The sequence below is a fragment of the Ambystoma mexicanum genome, chromosome 1p (assembly GCF_040938575.1).
Source record: "Ambystoma mexicanum isolate Mex_15411 chromosome 1p, UKY_AmexF1_1, whole genome shotgun sequence".
NCBI classification, from domain to species: domain Eukaryota; kingdom Metazoa; phylum Chordata; class Amphibia; order Caudata; family Ambystomatidae; genus Ambystoma; species Ambystoma mexicanum.
In genome coordinates this window covers 469,372,841-469,394,827 of record NC_090921.1, presented here as the reverse complement: position 1 = coordinate 469,394,827, position 21,987 = coordinate 469,372,841, and the positions used below count along the sequence as shown (strand labels likewise).

The window sequence follows — 21,987 nt, the reverse complement described above, 5'->3', positions numbered from 1 at the left end:
ATGCCCACAAGGATGGACGAAAGGGGATGGGATGTATGAGTATTACATGATAAAAACCAAAGGCTCGATGGGAATGCATGCAGCTTTGCACAGTAAGCTACTGTAACTAATTATGCAGAACTAGATGCCATCACTTTTTCAAGGGCCACTGTGCCATTAAGAGTAATCTACTTAACAGCAATTCATTTTTTGTTTTAAAAAAGACTTAGCCAGAATGAAAGCTTACCGGGTTAATTGTATTTACCAGCTTACGAGGCTTGCTGAACTGCATAAGACTTTCCCTAAGGTTGTTTAGTGGTCCTTCCACCAGTACTTTCTGCTCTTTGTAGTAATTCAAAAGATGATTCCAAAGTGGTTGCTTAGACAAAGCCTTCGGATTTCCAACAATAATTACTCCATATCTAGAAAATATAGGGATATCGTAAACATTATAAAACTATACAAAAGCTATACTTGTTCTAAACTATCTCTGCACATGAGTGAATTGACAGAAAACCAAGCTACAATACTCAGTGACATTGAAATTGGTATAGACAGGCTTCAAAAGGAATCTAATTTTGCATTTATCATTGATTTTCAAACAATACAAACAGTGTAGGCATGGAAAATGTGATCAAGTAATAGTCTTTCTGGTTCTTGTATCAGTTTAGAATCATAAGATATGCATATTCAGCCATCTAGGGATTGGTCTCGAGATTGATAGTGTTTGCGAAATTAGAAAGGTAGGCGTTAACAGGACTATCAGTCATACTATCTCTGTAGAACATGTGCGGGACAGTAAGACCCGCAGCGCCCATACATGCAAATAGTTTTCTGTGTGTGTGTGTGTGTATATTTGAAGAGCTGTTGCAACCATTGTAGCCTAATGTGTTATCACCAACTTCCCCCACTTCAGGGAGCTAAGGTGGGAACAGCGATTTTAGAGACACAAGGAACCGACAGACTTACTGGGTAAGTAATATTGATCTTCTGGGGATTGCGAATCCGTCTAGATTTACATGCTATGCATCGATTAGCGAGCAGTGTCCGACTTCAGTGAAGTGTGTGCATCTGGCACCGCAGAAAACAAATTGCACAGTACTTCCTAGTTCACTTGCCACTCTGCTGGTTTGTCCATCTGTACAGCAGGGTTTCATGAAAGAATAAACTGAAATCCAAGTTTTTAGTTTGCAAATGGTGTTAGAGAAACATTAGCTATGAATATAAAATCAGCCCGTGAAGTGCACCCTTTATTCAGAAGTCAACTTTGGCTAAAAGCATTATATAAAGTTCAATAAATACAACAAAAAAATAACTTTGTACAAGCATGAAACACTCCTGTATGCAGAATACAAACCATTGCATGTTGCATTTAGTTCTAATATAGCTGGCTACTAAATTCTGGTGTTACTGAGCAAGCCAATCTCTGAATTAGAGACTAGGGGATAGCCTAACCCACCTCAACTCTGCAGATTTTTGACTGGAATTCTGTAGGTTTTCTTGCCCGTTTGAGGATTTTAGCAGGATAAGGTCTCGCCATGCTGACTGGGTCTTATGCCATTTCCACTGCTTCATTTTTATTTCTGGCTTCTGAACTTCCATCCTGGGCTGCTCCTCTAGCCCACACCCTGCCGGTCCTCGAAGTCATTGTTGGAGCTGTGCCTTACCAGTTTTACTGCCACCTCTGTTTTATAGTCTTGGTAAAAACACGTTTGGGTAGGAAGACGCCGCAGGGTTTTGTAACATTACCCCACCTCTGCTCTTTATTGGGAAGTCCTGGGTCGCTTACACCACATCGTTGTCATGGAACCGTGTTCTCCTGACTAGGTTCCCAGTCTTGTTCTTTGAGCCATCAGAATCTGCCTAGTTGGGTTCCTCGAGCAATCTGTGCCTGCTTTTAAATTCCTTTAGTCCACATCTTGCACAATCTCAATATATGATATTTCATTTTCGGTAGATTAGTGTTAGCCAAGCTGCAAAACCCATTGCAAATAAGCAGAACCAACATTTGCCCAGCATTTGTGAAGAACAAGGAGTGTCTAGCACTTCTTATTCTTTTGCCCAGTGTATAAATACCCAAGACTAATGTACCTAAAACCTATTTTGTAACAATGTGGCATACGTCATCTATCAGTTTCAAATGCGCCATATAAATCAAGTAGCAGTGATGCTGTCATTTATGCAGTGTCTACATTTATATTTATATCCGGGTTGATTAGGAGGAAAGCGGTTGAGTCTCAAAATTGCATTCTTACTACACCTCACAAGAGAACACTTTGAAAAAAGTTGACTATCTTGTTATCTTCAATATAATTAAATATGATCAGTTTCATGAATATTTTCATCATTAACTATGTAACGGCCTGATAATTTGGGCATAGTTGTACTATACCCATGGAGTTGAAAAGGATTTCGAGAATCTGGTCTGGATGACAAACTTTAGGAGGCACCCTAGTTAGAAGGTAACTTTGAGAGCAGTCAAGGATATTCTCAGTAGTGGGTGAGTGGGGTCAGGGGTTCACAATGAGTCCACACAGTGAAGCACACAATAATGCAGAGTCTACCAGAGTCTTAATGAGTGGACGGAGTGTGGACCTGCTGCTCTCTACTTTCGAGCGCGATTGAAGACTTTCCATTTCGATTGGAGGAGGTGGTACTTGACTCAAAGACCCTAGCCTTCCACGGAGCGGAGTCTAGCAGAGTCTTAGTGATGCCTTGAGGCGGTGTAGACTGGAAACACAAGGACAACCAGCCTGCAGTAACCCCTGCGACCATCCGCACAGGGCGATTCAAGGCGGAGCTGTATCTGGCCTCCAGGAGAATGTCAAGCGAAAATGATGCTGACTGTGTGCGAAGACCAAATACTCGTGCACAACAAAGACTGGGGAGCCCACGAGAGAGGGTAAAAAAGGTATCACCACTCCAAGCTTTGCAGAACATTGCCTGTGAGAAGGCTAAAGGCGCAAGGTGGCACTCAGTAAGTGCCTCTACAGCCAATGTTCCTTTTGCAAAAGTGAATGAGTGCCAAGTGCCTGATGAAAATGCAATAGACTAGCTGGACTCTAATGAATTAACTATGGGGAAAAACGCATCATACGAACAGAAGTCAGGAGATATTAGCTGTAACGGATGCAGAGTTACTCGAGATTGGCTCAGCAACGGATGGCGGGATGCTGCAAGAAGGGGGTGGGGCGGGAGACTGATGTGGCAAACCCAGGATTTGAGTAACCAGGAACATCCTGCTCCCACTGTACTGCTGGATATCGCAGAGAGCTTGAAGATAATGCCAGTCCAACAGAGAGACGCGGCAGACTCAGCAAAACCTCTTATGACTAGAAGCCCGCAGCCTGACACATTCACATGCTTAACACAAGATCAGAGTGCTAATCAAAGTAGCAAACCAAACACAAAGAGGCCACAGAGCTTGCCATCCCTAACAAGGGAAGTGCCCCCAGATAGACTGACTGTGCTGGTCCTACAAGTCAAGGCACCCGAGACTCTGGAGATTCTCGAGAAGGGGAGAAGCGATGCTGCTGGTGGCGCTTTTAAAGGGGATGAGTAGGAAGACCCAGAAATAATCTTAAGCGTGAGCTCATACACAGAGGAACAGAGAAATTAAGGAGCCACAAATAAGAATGCCAAATCCAACCATGCCCGGCAAACAGACAAAAGAACCTTCAGCAATTAATGAAACAGAGGCCATAAGCAGACAAACAGGGAATATTCCCCTTATGGAGGGCCATAAATTGACACACTGAGGCAGGAGATCGATGTCAATGGCAAGATGACCAGGAAGAGCATTTCACTGGTCCTGAGGAAGATGACATCTGGATAAGTGACAAACTTCCCAAATACATTAGATGGAACAAGTTACTTACCTGTAACTTGTTCTCCAGCATGGGTCTGGCATGGATTCACATGCTCATGAATATAAGAATAGCAGTACACACATGCACAACCACGGGGGGGGGTGGCAAAAGGCTCAACATTAGGCAATACAAAAAACTCAACATTAAGCATCTCTTACCTCCTCATCAGGCTCACCTTAAGCGAACAGGTTGCGCAGCACTGCTTGGCCGACCCTGGACTCCTCCCTGGAATCCCGATCGAGGCAGTAGAATCTCGTGAAGGTGTGCGTCGACCTCCACGTAGCCGCCCTGCAGATGTCCAGCAGGGGCACACCAGATAAGAACGCCCTAGTAGCAGCGATCGCTCTGGTCGAATGGGCTCCCGGACGGCCTGGCAGCGGTCGGTTAGCCAACCGGTGACAGTGCATGATGCAGCCGGAGAGCCATCTGGAAATAGAAGATTTCGAGAGAGCCTTCCATTGATTCACAGGTCCAAAGTTCACGAACAGCTGTGATGTCCTCTGGAAACTCTTTGTGCGGTCCACGTAGAAGTTCAGCGCTCTAGCCACATCAAGCGAATCCAAAGTCCTCTCGGCCGGCGACGAAGGATACAGGAAGAAAACAGGTAACACCAAGGGCTAGTTAAGATGGAAGTCCGACGGCACCTTGGGCATAAAGGAGGGGTGCGCCCTAAGCACCACCCTCGAGGCATGGAAAGTCAAGTACGGTGCTTTGCAGGATAGGGCCTGGATCTCTCCCACTCGTCGTGCGGAGGTAATGGCCACGAGGAACGCAGTCTTCCACGACACAAACTTCATCGGTGCGGAGTGCATCGGCTCGAAAGGGGGCCCCATGAGCCTAGACAGCACCACGTTAAGTTCCCACGCCGGGGCCGGGGCCTTCACCGGCGGGAATGACCGGAACAGTCCTTTCATAAATTCTTTTACCAGTCGATGGGACCACAGGACGGCCGTCCTGTGGTTCTGGTATATCTGGAGATCGCCGCCAGATGAATCTTAATGGAGGCATGGGCTAGCCCAGCCTTTGCCAGCGATAGCAGGTACGGCAGCACTTGAGGGGCCGTAATCCGTACGAGGATCATCCTGCACCGGGACCTCTTGAGCTGGCTGATGAGTCGAAGCAGCAACGGAGGGAACGCATACAGATATAGGCCGTCCCAGGGGAACGAGAACGCATCGCCCATGCTTCTCGGCTGGGGAAACCTGCTGGCGAACCCCTTGTACTTCGAGTTCGTCGCTGTTGCGAACAGGTCGATTTGGGGTTTGCCCCATCGTCGGAAGATTTGATCCACCTGATCCTGGCGCAGTTCCCACTCGTGACACGTGCGCAGCTCCCTGCTGAGTGAGTCCTGTGCCTCCTTGGATAGGGCTGGGGATCTGGTGCCTCCCTGCTTCCGTATGTAAAACATTGTCGTGGTGTTGTCCGTGAAGATCTGCACCACCTTGCCCTTGAGCGACGGGAGGAATGATTTGAGAGCCCAGAACACGGCTCAGAGTTCCAGGACGTTGATGTGCAGGAGCCTCTCCTCCGGGAGCCAGAGGCCTTTTGCGTGGAGATCTTCGGTGTGGGCGCCCCAACCTTCCAGGGAGGCGTCCGTCGTCCCCGTCTCCTGGTACGCCGGCGTCTGAAAGTCCTTGCCCGCCGTGAGGTGCGCTTGAACGCCCCACCACTGAACCGCCCGCCGGAACACCCCGTTGAGGGGGACCCTGTCTTCAAAGGTGCCCCTCGCCTGCATGCAACGGGCGTCGAGAAATTCTTGAAGAGGGCGCATCCGTAGTCTGCAGAGGCGCACCAGGTAGATGCAAGAGGACATCATCCCCAGGAGGGACTTGATGGACCTCACCCTGGCCACGTCCGTGGCTAACAGGCGCTGCACTTGGCCTAGAATGGTCTTCGTCCGTTCTTCCGACGGGGACGCCAGGCGCCTCACTGTATCGAGCTTCGCTCCCAGAAACAGGGCCACCTGCAACGGCACCAGGTGGGACTTTGGGTAGTTTATGGCGAATCCCAGGTCTGAGTAGCTGGACGGTCCTCGCAGTGTGTTCGACTGCGAGTTCCCTCGTCCTTGAGCGGATGAGCCAGTCGTCCAGGTAGGGGTAGACGTGAATCCCCTGCAGGCGCAGCCGCGCCGCCACTGGTGCTAGGCACTTGGTGAAGACCCTGGGGGCCGACTTCAATCCGAACGGCAGTGCTCGGAATTGGTAGTGGCGTCCTTGGACGACGAACCTGAGGAACTTTCGGTGACTTTTGAGGATGGGAACGTGGAAGTAAGCATCCTCCAGGTCCAACGATGGCAGGAAGTCGCCTTCCTCCAGCTGTCCCAGTACGTGCTGGAGGGTGACCATCCTGAACTTCTGTGATCTAATGTATTTGTTCAAACGACGAAGGACCAGGATGGGGCGCCAGCCGCCCGTCTTCTTCCTGACGAGGAAGTACCTTGCACTACGGAGCCCCGGAGCCTCTTCGGGACAAGCTCGATGGCGCCTTTCCTGAGCATCGTCCGTACTTCCAACAGCAGTTGCGGGACGTGATTTTCCTTCCTGGCCACAGGTGGAACGTGAGGGCACCACTTCAAGAATTCGATAGTGTCCTCTTGCCAGGGTATCCAGCACCCAACGGTCGGTGGAGATGGACTTCCACACGCCGACGAAATCCGTCAGCCGGCCTCCCACCGGGGTGCTTTGGTGGGGGCCCGAGACCACGGCCAGTTCAGTCCTGCTTGGAGGTGGTGGCCTTGCCTCCCTGGCCACCTTGCCGACAGCGGCGAGGCAGGAAGGGGGGGGGGGGGTTAGTTAGTGTGAATAAGCTGGAAAAGTGCAAGAGAGTAATGATGTGCTGTTGGCAGCCTCAGCCCGGTGGGTCTGTTGGCTGGGATTGGGATGTTCTACAGTCGGTAGTCGTGTGCTGTTGTGCAAGTTTATCTGTGGTTTGTTGTTGCATTGCAGTGAAGTTTGTGCGGATTGTTGTGTTGTAGGCTTGTGGTTGTGTTTGGTGAGAGTTTGAGGTGTATGCAGAGGGGTGAAATTGTTAGTGGATCGGTTAAATGCCATTGCTGTCCTTGCAATTATGTCTATGTGTGATGCTTGCTATCATTCACGATTCCATCAAAGTGTGGCGCATGCTAACATTCACATTTCTATCGAGATGCGACGCAGGCTAAAGTTAAGCATTCCATCTCAATGCGGCGCATGCTAACATTCATAATCCTATCTAGATGTTATGCAGTCTATGACTCTAACATGGATGCAGAAATGTACTGAACGAATGAGAGCTTTCCGATGAAACAGAGAAGATGCTAGCGGATAACCAATGTAGGAACTGTAAAAAGTGAGATGAACCAGAGATTGTGGACTCCAATACAGAAACAGTCTAAGGTGACAACCATGAATGTAAAATTGACTGAACCAAGGTCGCGAGAAGCTACAGAGTAATTGTAGCGGCAACCCAATATTAAACAGGGAACAAAAGGTGAGCAAATGAAGATTGGCAGTGTGATAAAAGGCCCACTGATAACAGACCTTTCGAAGACACAAGGGAGAACGACCTCACATAGTGTTCAGTGTGAGATGATATCTATGGTCTGTGAAACGAAGACTAGAAAGCAAACTGCAAAAAGGAAGGAAGGCTCTATCCACCATTCCGGAAAAAGGAAACAATTGGTGAACGGGAAAGCACATTCAGTGTTTCACAAAAAATCGGAGGCGATAGGAGATGAAAAAGAACGTAAGTGATAAAGCTGCATCGTCACAAAGGAAAATCAGTAAGGCCTCTGTGAGCTCACTATTCGCGGAGAAGAAACCAAAAAATATGAACCCTTGTCCGAAATATAAAGCAAAGGGGTCATGCGCCCTTTTAAGAAATATCCAGGCGCCCCTAAGGACAACTGTTAATGTCGGAATAAACAAAAACCAACTGACCCCGCAATATCACTGAGCTCCTCAGAGGAAGAAGATGAAAACGGAAAAACCAAGGATGAGAATAATGAGATGCACGACTTAATTGATGCCTCCTTCTATATTGAAGAATGCAAAGCAGCATATACTAAGGATATCATGGACCGACCCGTATCAAACCCCGAGGAAAAAGATGATATAAACAGCAGCCAAAATACTCAAGAAGAGGTCTCAATAGACGAGGAGTTCGTAGACATGTCAGACTTAGGTGTACCACCCTTCCAGTAATTGGAAGAAAAACTTAAAATCGAACATGAAACAACGAGAAAACGGCAAAAGGAAAAGATAAAGCAGAAGAGTTCTTTGGAAATGAACTGGAACCCAAAAAAATCTACAGGTACGCATGAACAAGAGGTAACCCCCAAAAGAGACAACAAGCATGTGAGGCAAAATACTAGAGATAATCTGAAAATTAAACTAACAAACATCCTGAAAGAACAGAACAAGATAAACTTGAATCAAACAAATGTCCTACATCTGCTATATGGGGTCCATACGTTAAAAACAATGACTCGGAAGAAATATGAGTGGGAATATGTAGATGAAGGGAGTCGATAGAGTAATTCTACATCTGAAATCCACCAAGATAAGACCTTCTGTTAAGTTCTGCCCATAACCTGGCAAAACGATTTTTCTGAAACGAACTGTGGAGGAACATCCAAACAAATGAAGCAGTAAATCACAGAAAATAGTAAGAAGGAGCTAATCTCCTGAAAGAGAAAACATAAAAATCACAGTTGAGAAGGAAGAGGTGGGGATCCCAAAAGCTCCATTTGGAACAGAAGACAAAAACAAACTGGATCACAATCAGAAGATTGGGCTTGGATTGCAAGAGCTCTATGTAGCACCAAGCATCATCAGCCAAAAAAGAACGTAGCAGAGGTAAAGGATTGCATATGGTAATGGAATACCAGAGGATATAAGCACCTCTTTAACAAAATGAATAATGATCTTGGAAAAGCTACACTTATCTGCCTACAAGAAGCTTGGCTCCAATCTCTCCCAGTCTGTCCAAATTACGAGGTATTCATTAATCCAGCAAGAAAAGGGAGAAAGGGGAGACTGTACAGAGGATTACTAATGTTGGTAAGACAAAGTACTAATAAGATTCTCAAAAAAGGCAATATGAGCTTTAGTCAATTGGTCAATGGGCAATAATTCAAAGAAGATTACCTGACAATGGCGCAAACCGCATACTAATGATCATTTATATTGGAATCATGCCAAAGAAAAGACTAGAAACTTGTTAACACTATTAACAATAAGAAACAAACCAAGCAAAGACGCCCTCCTTAATGTTATAATAGCTGGCGATGTGAACATCAAATGCATTGACAAAAAAGGAATACCAGATATTGAGGCTAAATTGAGTGGCAATTCGGATACTGCAAGGAATGGCAGAACTATCTATTCATGTTAAATGGACAGATAGAAGGGGGTATATTGAGTGCACATACATGGTCAAACGGCATGTTAAAGTCCACTATTGACGTTATGTGGATTAAAAAAATCTACCAGAAGTGAGGCAGTTTGAAATAACTCAAACAAGCAGCGATCACCATATTATGAGACTCACTTGGTGTGATGAGCTAAATGAGGAAGGAACTACCACGGACCAAATTGAAGTTGAGATCAATCAAGGAGGTAACCGCCTATGGCTAAGAATAAAAGATTCAAAAAATATTTGAAAAGTTCAACGCACAAAACTAAAGATATTGACAATATCACGTAGACAGAATTATTAAAGGACTACAAATTTAAAATGACAGGATTAAAACAGCCACTCCTTGCACCCAAACATCAATATAGTAACAAAGTGGTAGCAAAGAGGAAGGAAATGAGAACACCTAAAACCAATAGAGCTCTAAACATTCAGATCAGCAAAATCAACTTATTAAAAAAGAAAAACAAACCTATAGGAATTGGATGCTTGGTTTTAAGAAAATGAGAGAACAAGAGCAAGGCGAGATAATGTTACGGGTGCTAAAGAAATTAAACACCTGAGACCTATGGGCGATTATTAACAACCAAACCCCAAATCAAAGTCATCTGACGAGTGGGGTTTCAGAAGCAGCGTGGATAGAGCAATACTTGCATGTCTTTGGAAGCAAGGAATCGGCTATACAAGAGGAGCAGCTGCTATTCAACACTGTACAGAACGTACTAATAGATGAAGAGGAAATCAAGATGAGAATATTAAAACCATCTTCCCCCACTGCCGCAGGTCCAGACGGGATCAAACATCCATCTTAAAAACGATCCATTGACCTGGAGCAGTCTGATAAGTAGCTTAGACAATAATATAAAATATCTTAGGAAAATTGCGGAAAGCTGGACAAGAAGTACCACGGTCCCCATCTTTAAAAAGGGGGCGAGAATTGATCTCGGAAACTATCGGCCAATAGCCCTGTTGGATCCCATCGGAAAGCTGTTTGCAGGGTATCGGCAAAAGAAACTAAGCTACTGGGAAGAACAAAATGACATAATTGACCCTCGACAGTCAGGCTTCAAACATACAGGCACTGACCTGTACTTGTTCATTCTCTCGCTTCTGAAATTAATTACCCTGAAAGCCAAAGAAACTATACATCTGGCCTTCATAGACTTAAGACCGGCTTTTGATGGAGTTTGCAGAGCGAATTTATGGAATTACAAGCTTGGAAATGCCCGAGTGAAATTCTACACCCAATAAGGGCCCAATATGCCAAAACATCCAAGAGAATCAGGATAAACAACAAAAGGGGTAAAACAGGGCTGTCCTATGGCGGCAATCCTTTTGAAGTTCTACATTGCAGATCTCCCAGATAGTCTAAACAAGACAAAAACATTTCTGCCAAAGTTGAACAACACAGAAATACCAATGATTTGTTACGCTGATATCGCACTAATGGATCGAACCCAAACCGGGTTACAACATCTGCTGACAGATCTACAGGTTTATATGAAGGCCAATGATTTAGAAATCAACACCAACAAATCCAAAATAGTTACAATAGGGCAAACTAACAAGCTGAGACCGGCGATTCAACTGGCAAATTGGCGAAGAAAACCTGGAAAAAGTAAAAGAAATAACATATCTGGGGATCAGATTTAATCAAACAATAGCTGAAAAGAACTGGGAGCTAGAACTACAAATGAAATCAAGAAGACTCGGGACACAAGGGGTGATTCTGGGAAGGGCGATATGGGAAGTTTTCCATCCTTCCAGTAAGATCCATCTATGTCCAAAAAGTTATACCTGCATTGACGTATGGAAGTGAAGCAGCCTTGAACCTATCTTGGAAAAACTGGGCTAAACTCGAAAGCCAATTTTGGAAACAGATACTAAAATTACCAAGAAGCATGCCGGTGGCCGTAATAAGAGCAGAGCTGAGTTTGCAATCCCTTTATTTGGTTACAGGATGGACATAGATGACCTTACTAAGGAAAATAATCCAGCCACAACCACCAATAGGATATCAAGTTCTTTCCAATAATGAAGCTGGGAAAAGTGCGGACTTGTTAAATATGTGGAAAAAGAAATGGACCGAAGAACTAATAAAAATAGGGTCCTCGGAAGAAGAATTAAAAACGAACCCAGAGAAAATGAAAAAGAAAAAATCCAAGATTGGATATTAACACAGGAATCTCAATTGACATACAAATCACGAAAAGATGCAGCAACAGAACATTATAGGAGTGGTACTTTACCACCATATCTAAGGAAATTCTCCAGCAAACATCAGAGAAACTGATGCAACTAAGACTGGGAGTTTTTCCAACAAATGCCTACAAACATAGAACAGGAAAACGTGGTATTAATAATGGCATATGTTGATTTTGCAGGAAGTCGAAAGAGCCGGAAACACGGCATGTAATCTTAGAATATAGTGGAGTAGAGAGCGAAAGGAGGCAATGCCTGGAAACAAACGCAGCAGCATTTAAATCATTTGACTCAGCCAATTGGTGGTATTTTATTGTGGCGGTAATACATTTAACTAGATAAACTTATGAAAGAGAAAGAGCATGATGAACAGTAAGGTGGTCTCATTGATTACCTGGGAAATTAAGGAAACTTGAAATGAAGAGGAGTTAAAGGAGATGTCAATGAGTAAGAACCTAAAATATGATGTGAAATGTATAAAATGTTTGCTGTAAACTAAATACACAATAAATCAATTTAGACAGGAATGTATAAAAACAGTATTTATTCTAGGGCTCTAACACTAAAAATGAAACACGCAAGTAATATCACAAAACACTCAATACTGAACATAATACCGGCATCATAGGTTCACAAAATGCATTCAATGACTTACATCAACCAAAAAGGTCAAGTAATGCAGTCAAATGGAACAAAGTCACAAGAAATATTCCCTAGCTTCAGAAGTCCATTCCCTGAGAAGAGTGGGGCCTTGTGCCCAAATGTCACAATGCTTCTCCACAGAATATGTCTGATGCAGGAAAGTTACTTTAGTTGGCGATTACTCAAAAGAAGAGATGCAACTAAGTTAGTCACTAGGTAAGTAAATTGTGTTCTTATCTTTCATGTTTTACTGCTCAGGTGCGACTAACAAAAAGCAGTGGAATACAAGGATTCAAAGACTCTTATTCTTAATGTTATCATATGGAGGAGAGGGGAGACAAATGCTTTGCGTTTAATTACGCCCCAGACTCAGATTTTCCCAGATGATTGGATGGGTAGACTGGGGGTTGGTTTTCCCGCCATTGGTTCTGGTGAAGGGTGCCCAGGAGCCGTGGGTCCAAGCAGTCTTCCGGTTGGGTCCAGGAGCAGAGTGCAACCCATGGCACCTAGAAACACTTGTGTACAGGTGCGTTATAAATGCCATATCATGGCGATAGAGAAATGCAGCAGAACTAATTACTTACATCTCTAATGTTCTTTCTGATGGACGCTCCTCCCACAGATTCCTCATCTGATATTCATAGCTCAGTGCAGCCGTTCCCCCAGGATTTTTTTTCTGCCACAAGAGTGCGCAGTGCAGCTCTGCATCAGCTGTCAAACTCCTCTATGCACCCCGGGCTGGAGAGGATGTCAGGGCCACTATATACAGAGCACCGACGCCCCATGACCTCAGGTCCACCCTTTTCCCTCAGCACTTTGAAGCTGTGTTACTACAGAACTGATTGTGTACTAGATTCCCACAAGAGGGGCAGCTAGGGAGGGTGACAATGAATCAGTCAAAGGAAAGTCCATCAGAATGAACATTAACGAGAGGTAAGTAATTTGTTCTTCTAACGGACTCCCTCCTTCCATTGATTCCTCATCTACGATAGACTCCCAAAGTAGTACATAACCTGGAGGAGGGAGGCAAAGACACCACCTCTGGAGGATTGCCCTGCCAAAACTGCCATCCAATCCAAGCAATAATGCTTAGCAAATGTGTGCCGAGACGCCCACGTTGCCGCCTGGCAAATGTAAGGACCAGGACTCTCCACAGTAGGGCCAACGTGGCAGACATTACACTGGTAGAATGACCTCAAAGACCCTCAGGCACATCCTTTCCAGCCAGAAGGTAGCCTTTCAAGATGCAGAAAATGATCCACCTGGACAGTATGGATCATTTTCTGCATGAGTACCAGCAGAACCAACGAAAAGCTGGTCACCCTTTCTAGCCACTCTAGTAAGAGACATTTATAACTTCAGGGCACGGACCAGGTCCAGCGGATTGAATCATTCCTCTGCCTTGGAAGGGTGAGATGGAGGAAAATAATTCAGTGACAGATCTTCCAGAGTTTGAAATCCAAGACCACCTTTGTCAGAAAGGAGGGTCTCACTAATCACCTTCTCTTTAGGTGAAAAAACAAAAAGGAAGGTAAAATTGACAACGCCTGGAGCTCACTCACCAGTCTCATGGAAGTGAAGGCAACCAGGAAAAACAGCTTACGGGCAAGTTATATATTAGAAATGGAAAGAGGCAGCGCAAACAGCACCGATAAACGTCAAGATCCCACCCCGGAACAACAAACTGGCAGGCCGGACACTGGTTACGCAAACCCTGCAAAAACTGCATAAAAGTGGGGATTGTGAAGAACGAGCCCTGTTCTGGGGACCTCTTGAAAACCTAAATAGCTCAGAGGTATCCCTTTACAGTGCCAATCTGCAGGCTCATCTGGGCCAAAGATAGCAGAAAATCCAATATAGCAGATAGAGGACAGGATAAATTATTCAAGTCCCTCTTTCAGCACCAGATCAAAAATGTGCACCACCTACGGGCATAAAGGGATTGATGTTCTTAGAAGGGCTTCGAACTGAAAGGAGCACATCGAGGGTGTTGCCAGACAAGTCCCACTCATTGTATTTCAGCCTCTCAGCAGCCAAGCATGAAGGTTCAGGTGGAGGACCCGCCCCTCCGAATGGGAGAGCAAGTCGACTCTCCTCAGAAGGCGCCAGTGAGGGCAGATTGACATGCCACGCAACTACTAATACCACGTTCTCTGAACCCATTTTGGGGCAATCAGGATCATTGTGGTTCTGAACAGACAATCTCCTGAGAACTAGTGGAATGACAGGGATCGGTGGGAGGTAAACAAGGTCAGAATTCCACTCTATTGCCAGCGCGTCCCGCAGAACTCCCTGATGGGGAAATTCCCTGGAGCAGAGCTCGCACTTCCTGTTGACCTTGGAAGTTAAGAGGTCCACTTGAGGAGCTCCCCAAAAGGAGATCTATTCCAGAACTTCCTCACAGAGCTAATCGTGGGAGTCTGAAGTTGGTATGCGTAAAGGCATACACTGACAATCTTTTGTCCGGCCCGATGAGCCGCTGCCAGAGAGACCCTGTTCTTTATATGCCAGACCCACAGTCGCATTGCTTCTCTGCACAGAGGCATGGGCCGCGCGCTAACTTGTTTGTTGAGCTAGTGCACGGTTACCGAGGTGTCCATCAGTAACAGCAGTACTGTGGTTCACAGAGGGGAGGATTGCAACCAGGGCCAGCCTGATCACCCTCAGCTCCACCAAGATGATGTGTTCACGAGACTCGGTGGGAGACCAGAGTCCGCTCAACGGAGGTCTGACAGGTGAGCACCGCAAACAACCAGGTGTGTCCATGACAACCATCACCAATGGCCAAGGTTGGCAAAACAACGTTCCCCTTCAGCAAGTTGTCTCGCAAGGCCCACCACCCAAGATCCCGAGCCACCTGACCCGAGCCCCGTAAGGGGTCCAACATGAGGCTCTAAAACCGCGACCATTGGGAACAGAAGCCACTGAAGCGATCTCATGCGCATCTTCACCTCTGGCACCACTAGAATGCAGGTGGGCATGAGGCCCAGAAGGAGCAGGAAGGCTGAGGTTTGTCCCTGGGATAAGCGGACATTGACCACCCGAAAGCTGTTCGCCACTCGATCCTTGGGCGGGAAGGCCCTGCCTAGGCGAGTGCCCAAGACCGCACTGATAAATCCAAAGGACTGGGACAGCGAAACCAGATACTTTTTGAAGTTCAGGGAAAAGCCCAGGATGTGCAATAGGTTGCACATTCAGAGCTGGGTCTCCGACACAAGAGGGGAGTGAGCTTGGGCGAGCCAGTCCAAATAGGAAAACACATGAATGCCCTCCTTCCTTCCCTCCCGAGAGCCACCACTGCTAGCAGTTTGGTGAAAACTATTGTAGCCAAAGAAAGGCTAAACAGCAGCACCTTGAATTAGTAATGGTATTGACCACCACGAACGAGAGGTACTTCCTGTGCTTTCAATGAATCAGCACATTGAAGTAGGCATCCTGAAGGTCTAGGGAAACAAACCAGTCCTGCAGATCGAGGACCTGTGGAATAGGGGTGTCACGGAATTAGTTTTATGACGGTACGATAACCTTCGTGCCAAATGACGGTATATCATGGTTATCGCAGTATAGCAGGTGGAGTTAACTCATCTTAACAAATATTTTCTAAAAGGTCATAAATTGTCAGATTTATCATCCCAAACAAAACCAGGCCCCAGGGCCAGAATTGGGCTTTTCAACATACTTTCCACTGAAATGCCACCCCTTGCCTCCACAAAACAGAAACACACGTGTAGAGAGGAGGAGGGTGGGGGGGAAGCCTGCTGCGACTGGCAAAGCAAACTGAATAGCTTTTCTTAAGTGGTAATTTAGGCTTTTAGCTCCCCCACTGGCTAATGGTGAAGATAAACATGTTGCCATCCTGATAACCTGCCTGCCACAGATGGAGGCTGATGGTAGTATACGCTTGTGCGCATACACATACACACGCACACACTCTCTTTATGTTACAGCCTTTAGTTTACTTACGGGCCAAAAGGTGTTCAGTAATCACGGACATGTTACCCTTTGGTATGGCAGCAGGGAATACCCACAGAGATGAGTGAATTTCGCAGTGTGACTTATTATATGTAAATTCAATGATAGAACCAGGGAAATCCTCCATTGTCATATGTTTAGCAAACATCCATTATAAATATATAAACCCCAAAGCCGCCAACCCAAAGTAAACACCTTTCCTCCTTGGCAATGTATGTATTCTTCCTATTGCTAACATATTGATTTTGTGTCAGGCACGTGTGGTTTATGGAATGGCATTAAAAACTGCTCCAACTGTAACTACTTTGCAGACGGCACATCCAACAGTGCAAGGCCAAGACTGCGCAGCACTTGCTTACTGCAGTCTTTCCAAATCATATTGAAAAGCACACTTAACGATATAAACAATGTGACGGTTATTATTCTTCAATTAAGTGGTTCACAGTATCTTTAACGTTATACCGTTACATCCCTATTGTGGAATCTGGGTTAGAGTAACCATCTTGGATTTGTTCTTGCATAGGAACAAGTTCAGCAGCTGAAAATTCAGGATGGGGCGCAAGACCTCTTCCTCCGGCACCAGAAAATAGGTGGTTCTGAGCACACAACTAGCTCCATCGTGCGCTTTGAGAGAGGCAGATGGACCTCCTCCAGTAAAATTGGGGTCTGGAGACAAAAGGGTGGCCTGTGGACCGTGGTCTCAGGGGTGACCGGGGAGGTGGCAGAAGGAATGGAAGGCAATATCCCTACCGAATGACCTACAAGGCCTCAAGTGTTGGACATGGGCTCCGATTATTCAGGGTGGAACAGCAACCACCCCTCCCACCCCCACTGGTGACGCAGCAGGGACAGTAGCCATTGCAACGCCCACTTGCTCAGCACTACCTCCTCCTCTGGAAACGCCTGCTATTTTCCTACAATTTACCAATATATACTTACCCCGATAAAGCAAAGTTTTTGTCCAATTTACAAAGTTTCACCTTAAAACTCTGCCATTTCCCACCTTCTAGCATCATTTCTAAACACATCTAAACTTTTTCCACTGTTTTTGCTTCCCTCGACGTCCACGAACGCCTGACATTGTGGACCTTTCGGACAGTGCCATGTGACCATGCGCGCGTCATGAGGACATTTTCATGAACGCGTGTGCAACTTCGCTTTCGGTTCCTTGCTACACCTATTCTTACTCATCCATTAACAATCTAGTACAAAGCACATACTTGGAATAATATTATCAAAACTGCTATTTATCTTAAAGATGGCATCGGCTATTACCATCCCTCCTCCCCAAGAGCCACAACCACGACCAACTGGAGGACCAACACAACAAAAAAGCCCAGTATTTCCAAAGACAATTAAGAGGACCAAGAAGATGAGTTAGAGGAAGTGCCTGTTAGGGAGAATTCTCAAAAATGTGCCAATTCCCTCCACCTTAGAGACCCCCAGTAACTTTGCTGGATTTTGAGAACTTGATTTTTTTTTTAACCTCGAGAGTGTGTGACTTTCCCACTCCCTTGTGCATTTTTGTGTGAATTTCACCTCCGTTTCATTTGGTTATGGAGTGACAAACTCCATAGGCATCATCTTTTACAATTGTGTCACACATCACCTTTAGTGCAGTGACACAGGGAAGTCTTTTTGATTTCCCTGTGTCACACATCACCTTTAGTGCAGTGACACAGGGAAGTCTTTTTGATTTCCCAAGGTTTAAACACCTTCTCTGGGATAAACTGTTTCCCAGAGCAGTAAAGTGAGATTGACTTTAATTAGGATTGCACTAGCTAGACCCAGCACACCCCATCTTACAATCGAGTGCTGGAGGGGTTACTTAGTATCCCATGTCTAAATACTCATGTAACATTATTGTGTTACCCTTTCCTCACAGAATGGCTGGTGGCAGTGGTTTTGTTCCGAACTACCATGGTTTGCAACTACCGCGGCTGTTCGCAGCTCCGGGAACGCGAACCACGGGAGCCTTTTACAAAATGGGGCAGAGCCATCTTTGACAAAATGGTCCTCGGTCTTCTTTTTTCACTATGTCTTTGTAGAACAGTCCTTTTAGAGAGTTTCTCTGCGCACCAAACCAGGTTTGGTCTCTTTGTTCATTTCGCCTTTGGCGGGCTTACTGAGTCTTGAAATTACCCTACCAAAGCATAGAAGGTATATTATGTTGGCCGAAAACCAATTGCATCATATACCCTACATCGCCAGTAGAGAATCGTCAGCATAACCATAGAGCATCCATTTTGTGCCTAGATTCGCCATTTGCTTTGTTTGCCCTTCTGTTCAACGCTTTGCAAAAAAAAAAACATTTTATTTCATAAAACTCATGCACAGAGCAAGGCCACAGGTTACATGTTGAGAGACCGGCCCAGACAGAAATGCCAAGCAGTACAGAAATTCATTGTTTTCCTTCCTCACAAGTTCTTGAAGGCGAGCAGACGCATTTAATCAACGGCCAGGGGCCGGCCGGTCTCGCTGAAACTGTAGAAACAGGCTGTTAAAGCATGAATTATACTTTCCTAGCTGCCCCCCTTCGGGGCTCTTAGATCAGGCTGACCCCTAGTTCACAAATAGAAACCAGTAGATAACATACTTTGGAATGTGTCTCTCCTACGAACACATTATCCTCGTGGAACAAGTGCCAAGTGTTCTTCATATTTGTCATAATTGTCAATTACCGAACCCTAGCTCAAGAAGATACATTATGGGCAGTTTTGATGTGTCACAAAGATTGTACGATTGTCTTTTTATATATATGATACTGTTGTAGAATGCTCTCTTGCGTCTCACGAGGTCTGGGTGAGACACAGGTTGCGAGACAGACCCAGTTGGCCGACTGAGAATATTTGCTTTGCAATAAACCCTAGTACTTGGAAATCGATCCTTGTGTCCGCCGTATCACTTGGTGTATAGTGATTTGCTTCTTCAGGGCCTAGCAAAAAATGCTGCCTGAATAGGGACCCTCCCCCCATTTGCTACATCGTGTACGTTGAATTTGAAGACGAAAACAAATCGAGGACGAGGCTGTCGAACCGGGATCGAAAGGTGTTTGGAGCGCCCCTGTGAAAGTGAGGACTCCTTTGCAGATCTGTACATAACCGGTCCTTGATCGACGAGCAGCGGCCAGAGAGCATTGAGGCGAGGGTCTCGAAACGAGGCAGATTGATCCAGATAGGTAGTCACGATGATTCTTGGTTGCGTCTGTATACTGACGAATTGCGTCTTTAGAGACAAACTGATTGATCAGGTGAGTCGTGCCCCGATTCCTAACAGCCCTGATATTGGTTAAGTGTTGCTCTTGCAAGATCAAACGCCCAGGGTAAGGTACGAATAAGAACAATGCGCCTAGGAAATTGTCTTCCTGTCTAGTGGGATTTTTCCACTGCGGTAGACAATCTTTGGAAAATGCCCAGGATGCGTCACCCATAGGGTCGCCAGTGTTTGAGATGCATGTGAAATATGGAATAGGAGCAATAATGTTTAATGAAATTTGGCATAGGCAGACCAGACATGTAGTAGATTTGCAGTGGCCGAAAGAATAGAGCACTTAGAATTAGTATTGCTGCGCAAGAAAGCACGCCCCGTGACATTTGACGTCATAAGAGACTGGAGGAAAGAAGCTAACCTCCGTTTAAAAAGTAGGGAGAAACATGCACGAAGGCACAAATCAAACAGATAAAGCACTAGAACTAGAAGAGCTCAAATGGACTGAGGATATCAGAAGAGGGGATATGAGTATCCAATTAGGCATACAAAAGATATATCCACAACAAGAGTTACATGCATCAGATGATCTAATACATAAGATTTTGAATGAAAAGAGACAAGAACTCCCTCAAAGTAATATTGACACAATTGCACCAGTACCCATTGCTCCATCTCAGTTGCCACCCCCATTCCTGTTCCAAATGCACCATCTCCCCCTGCGCACGTGATACCATTTCCCCCACCGCCGACAGAGCATGAATTAGCAGCTGTTGGAGAAGACAGCTCTACAGAGGCGGGCCTTGCACAGAGAGGAAGAACCAGAGTAACACGTAGTACGGTTAGCAGGGAGAGCAGGGAGAGAAGAACTTAAAGAATGGGCAGAAACGTACATTGAAGGCAATGAAGAGGGATCCACGCAGAGTGCAATGTAGGACTATAAGAAGCTCAGTGAAAAACAGGTATTGTTAGAATGCATGGGGGAGTATCTTATAGATAGATGGAAGGCATTGATTGGTATGTTAGCACCGCAGAAGTTGCGGGATCTAAATGCTTTTTCGCGTATGAGGGGAAAAGTACGGCAGAGATAAAAGAGCACGTAGACAGGCTATTTTGAGTTTAAAAATGAACTTGATGAATTGCATGCAGAGGTGAAAAGAGGGAAAACAGGTGGTACCATATGTGAAGCAGCAATTTTTTTCCGCCATCAAAACCGGTTAGTGAGGAGATGAAAATATGTACACGAGAGGCGCTTAGGTGGATTATGGATGCTAACATTTCTCCAATGGAGATGCATGATATGTTTTATCAGTATACGGTAGAGATGCAGAGAAAGGCATTGCAGGTGATGGTTGAGTATTTACAAGATGAATGTTATGAAAAGTAGTATTGTTGCCCCTCCCCGATTTAATGACATTATACAAAAGAGCATTTTCACCTGAAAGTGGAAAGACTGTCCTCTCCCTCGATTTAGCTATAGTGCTTAATAAGAGAACCAATGAGGAAACGCCCAGTTCGATATGTCCCATGAGAGAAGTCCCTCCCACCTTTGTGCCAAAAGTAGAAATTCCTGCCGCTGATAGAAATCCACTGAACCTAATAGAAGCCCATTATACAGCACAATACGTGCATGTCCCTTTTTCTAGACAAGAGGTAAATAATATAAAACAATCCCCGATTTGAGAAGGAATTCGGCAGGATTTTATAAAGAGATTGAGTCCTATTTGAAATTGTCCATTTTTACAATGAGTGATATTGATCTATTTCCTGTGATTCTCCCAGTAGATATATGGAAGCAAATTAGGAATGTAGATGACACTGATACTTTGGGTGATACCTGGGAACATTTGATAAAAGATGATATGGACAGAAAAGCTGTCGAGAAGCCATTTCCAGCTCTGTTAGCATTACCAGCGCGAATAGAACAGAATTTAAAGATTTTGGTACCTGAAAGGAGAATTACCTTGGACAAATTAATGGCATGCGTGCAAGGCAAAGATGAATTGGCTACTGACTATTTCAATAGATTTGAAGAAGTATTTGCAGATTTTAGTGGCCAAGATTTAAGCACTGAACCCGGGAAGAGACTATTTGTTGACAAATATGTGAGAGTTGCTACCGAAATTCAAAATTTAATAATGACGTCTGAAAGTGCGTGGCAAGCAAAATCACAGAGTGAAGTATTACACATGGCACAATACTATGAGAATAGAGTAAATACAGAGAAAGAGGTGAGGGATAGAGTGAATCTAAAAACAAGAGTATTAATGCAACAGGTAGTGAATAATAGGGGCAGAGGGAATGCACAAATGACAGGGAATTTTTCCAACATGCACGAGGTCCAATTGGACTGAATCAATGCGCATATTGTAAGGAAGGTGGTCATTGGCGAGCACAGTGCCCACATTTGCAGAATAGGAATGGAAATGCCCCGAGAAGGCAGAATAGAGGTCGCTCGGGAACACAAACAAAATAGAAACAATAGAATGCAACAAAATCTGAATAATCAAGGAAATAACCCGAATCAGAACCAAAACCAACATCAGCAGAATAGTGCAGGAGAAGGAAATGTTTTTGATAGTCCAATTCATACTATTATGTCCCACTTTACATCGGATGATGTATTGTTCAACTAGGACAGCCCAAGACAGGGGTTGGAACCAGCATCTATTCCTGTTGATCAGAAAGGGCCCTACGTAGAGATGAAAGTTGGGAATAGAGC

At 45.2% G+C, this 21,987-nt stretch overlaps 1 protein-coding gene across 3 annotated transcripts in view; it reads right to left on the bottom strand.

The window, feature by feature from the left end:
- UPF1 (UPF1 RNA helicase and ATPase) overlaps positions 1-21,987 on the bottom strand; it is a 1,138,135-nt gene that overhangs the window by 307,848 nt on the left and 808,300 nt on the right. For all 3 annotated transcript variants that reach the window (XM_069649320.1, XM_069649322.1, XM_069649321.1), the window contains exon 19: positions 227-401. In XM_069649320.1, the coding sequence (XP_069505421.1) occupies positions 227-401 (175 nt within the window). The remainder of the gene's footprint in view (positions 1-226; positions 402-21,987) is intronic.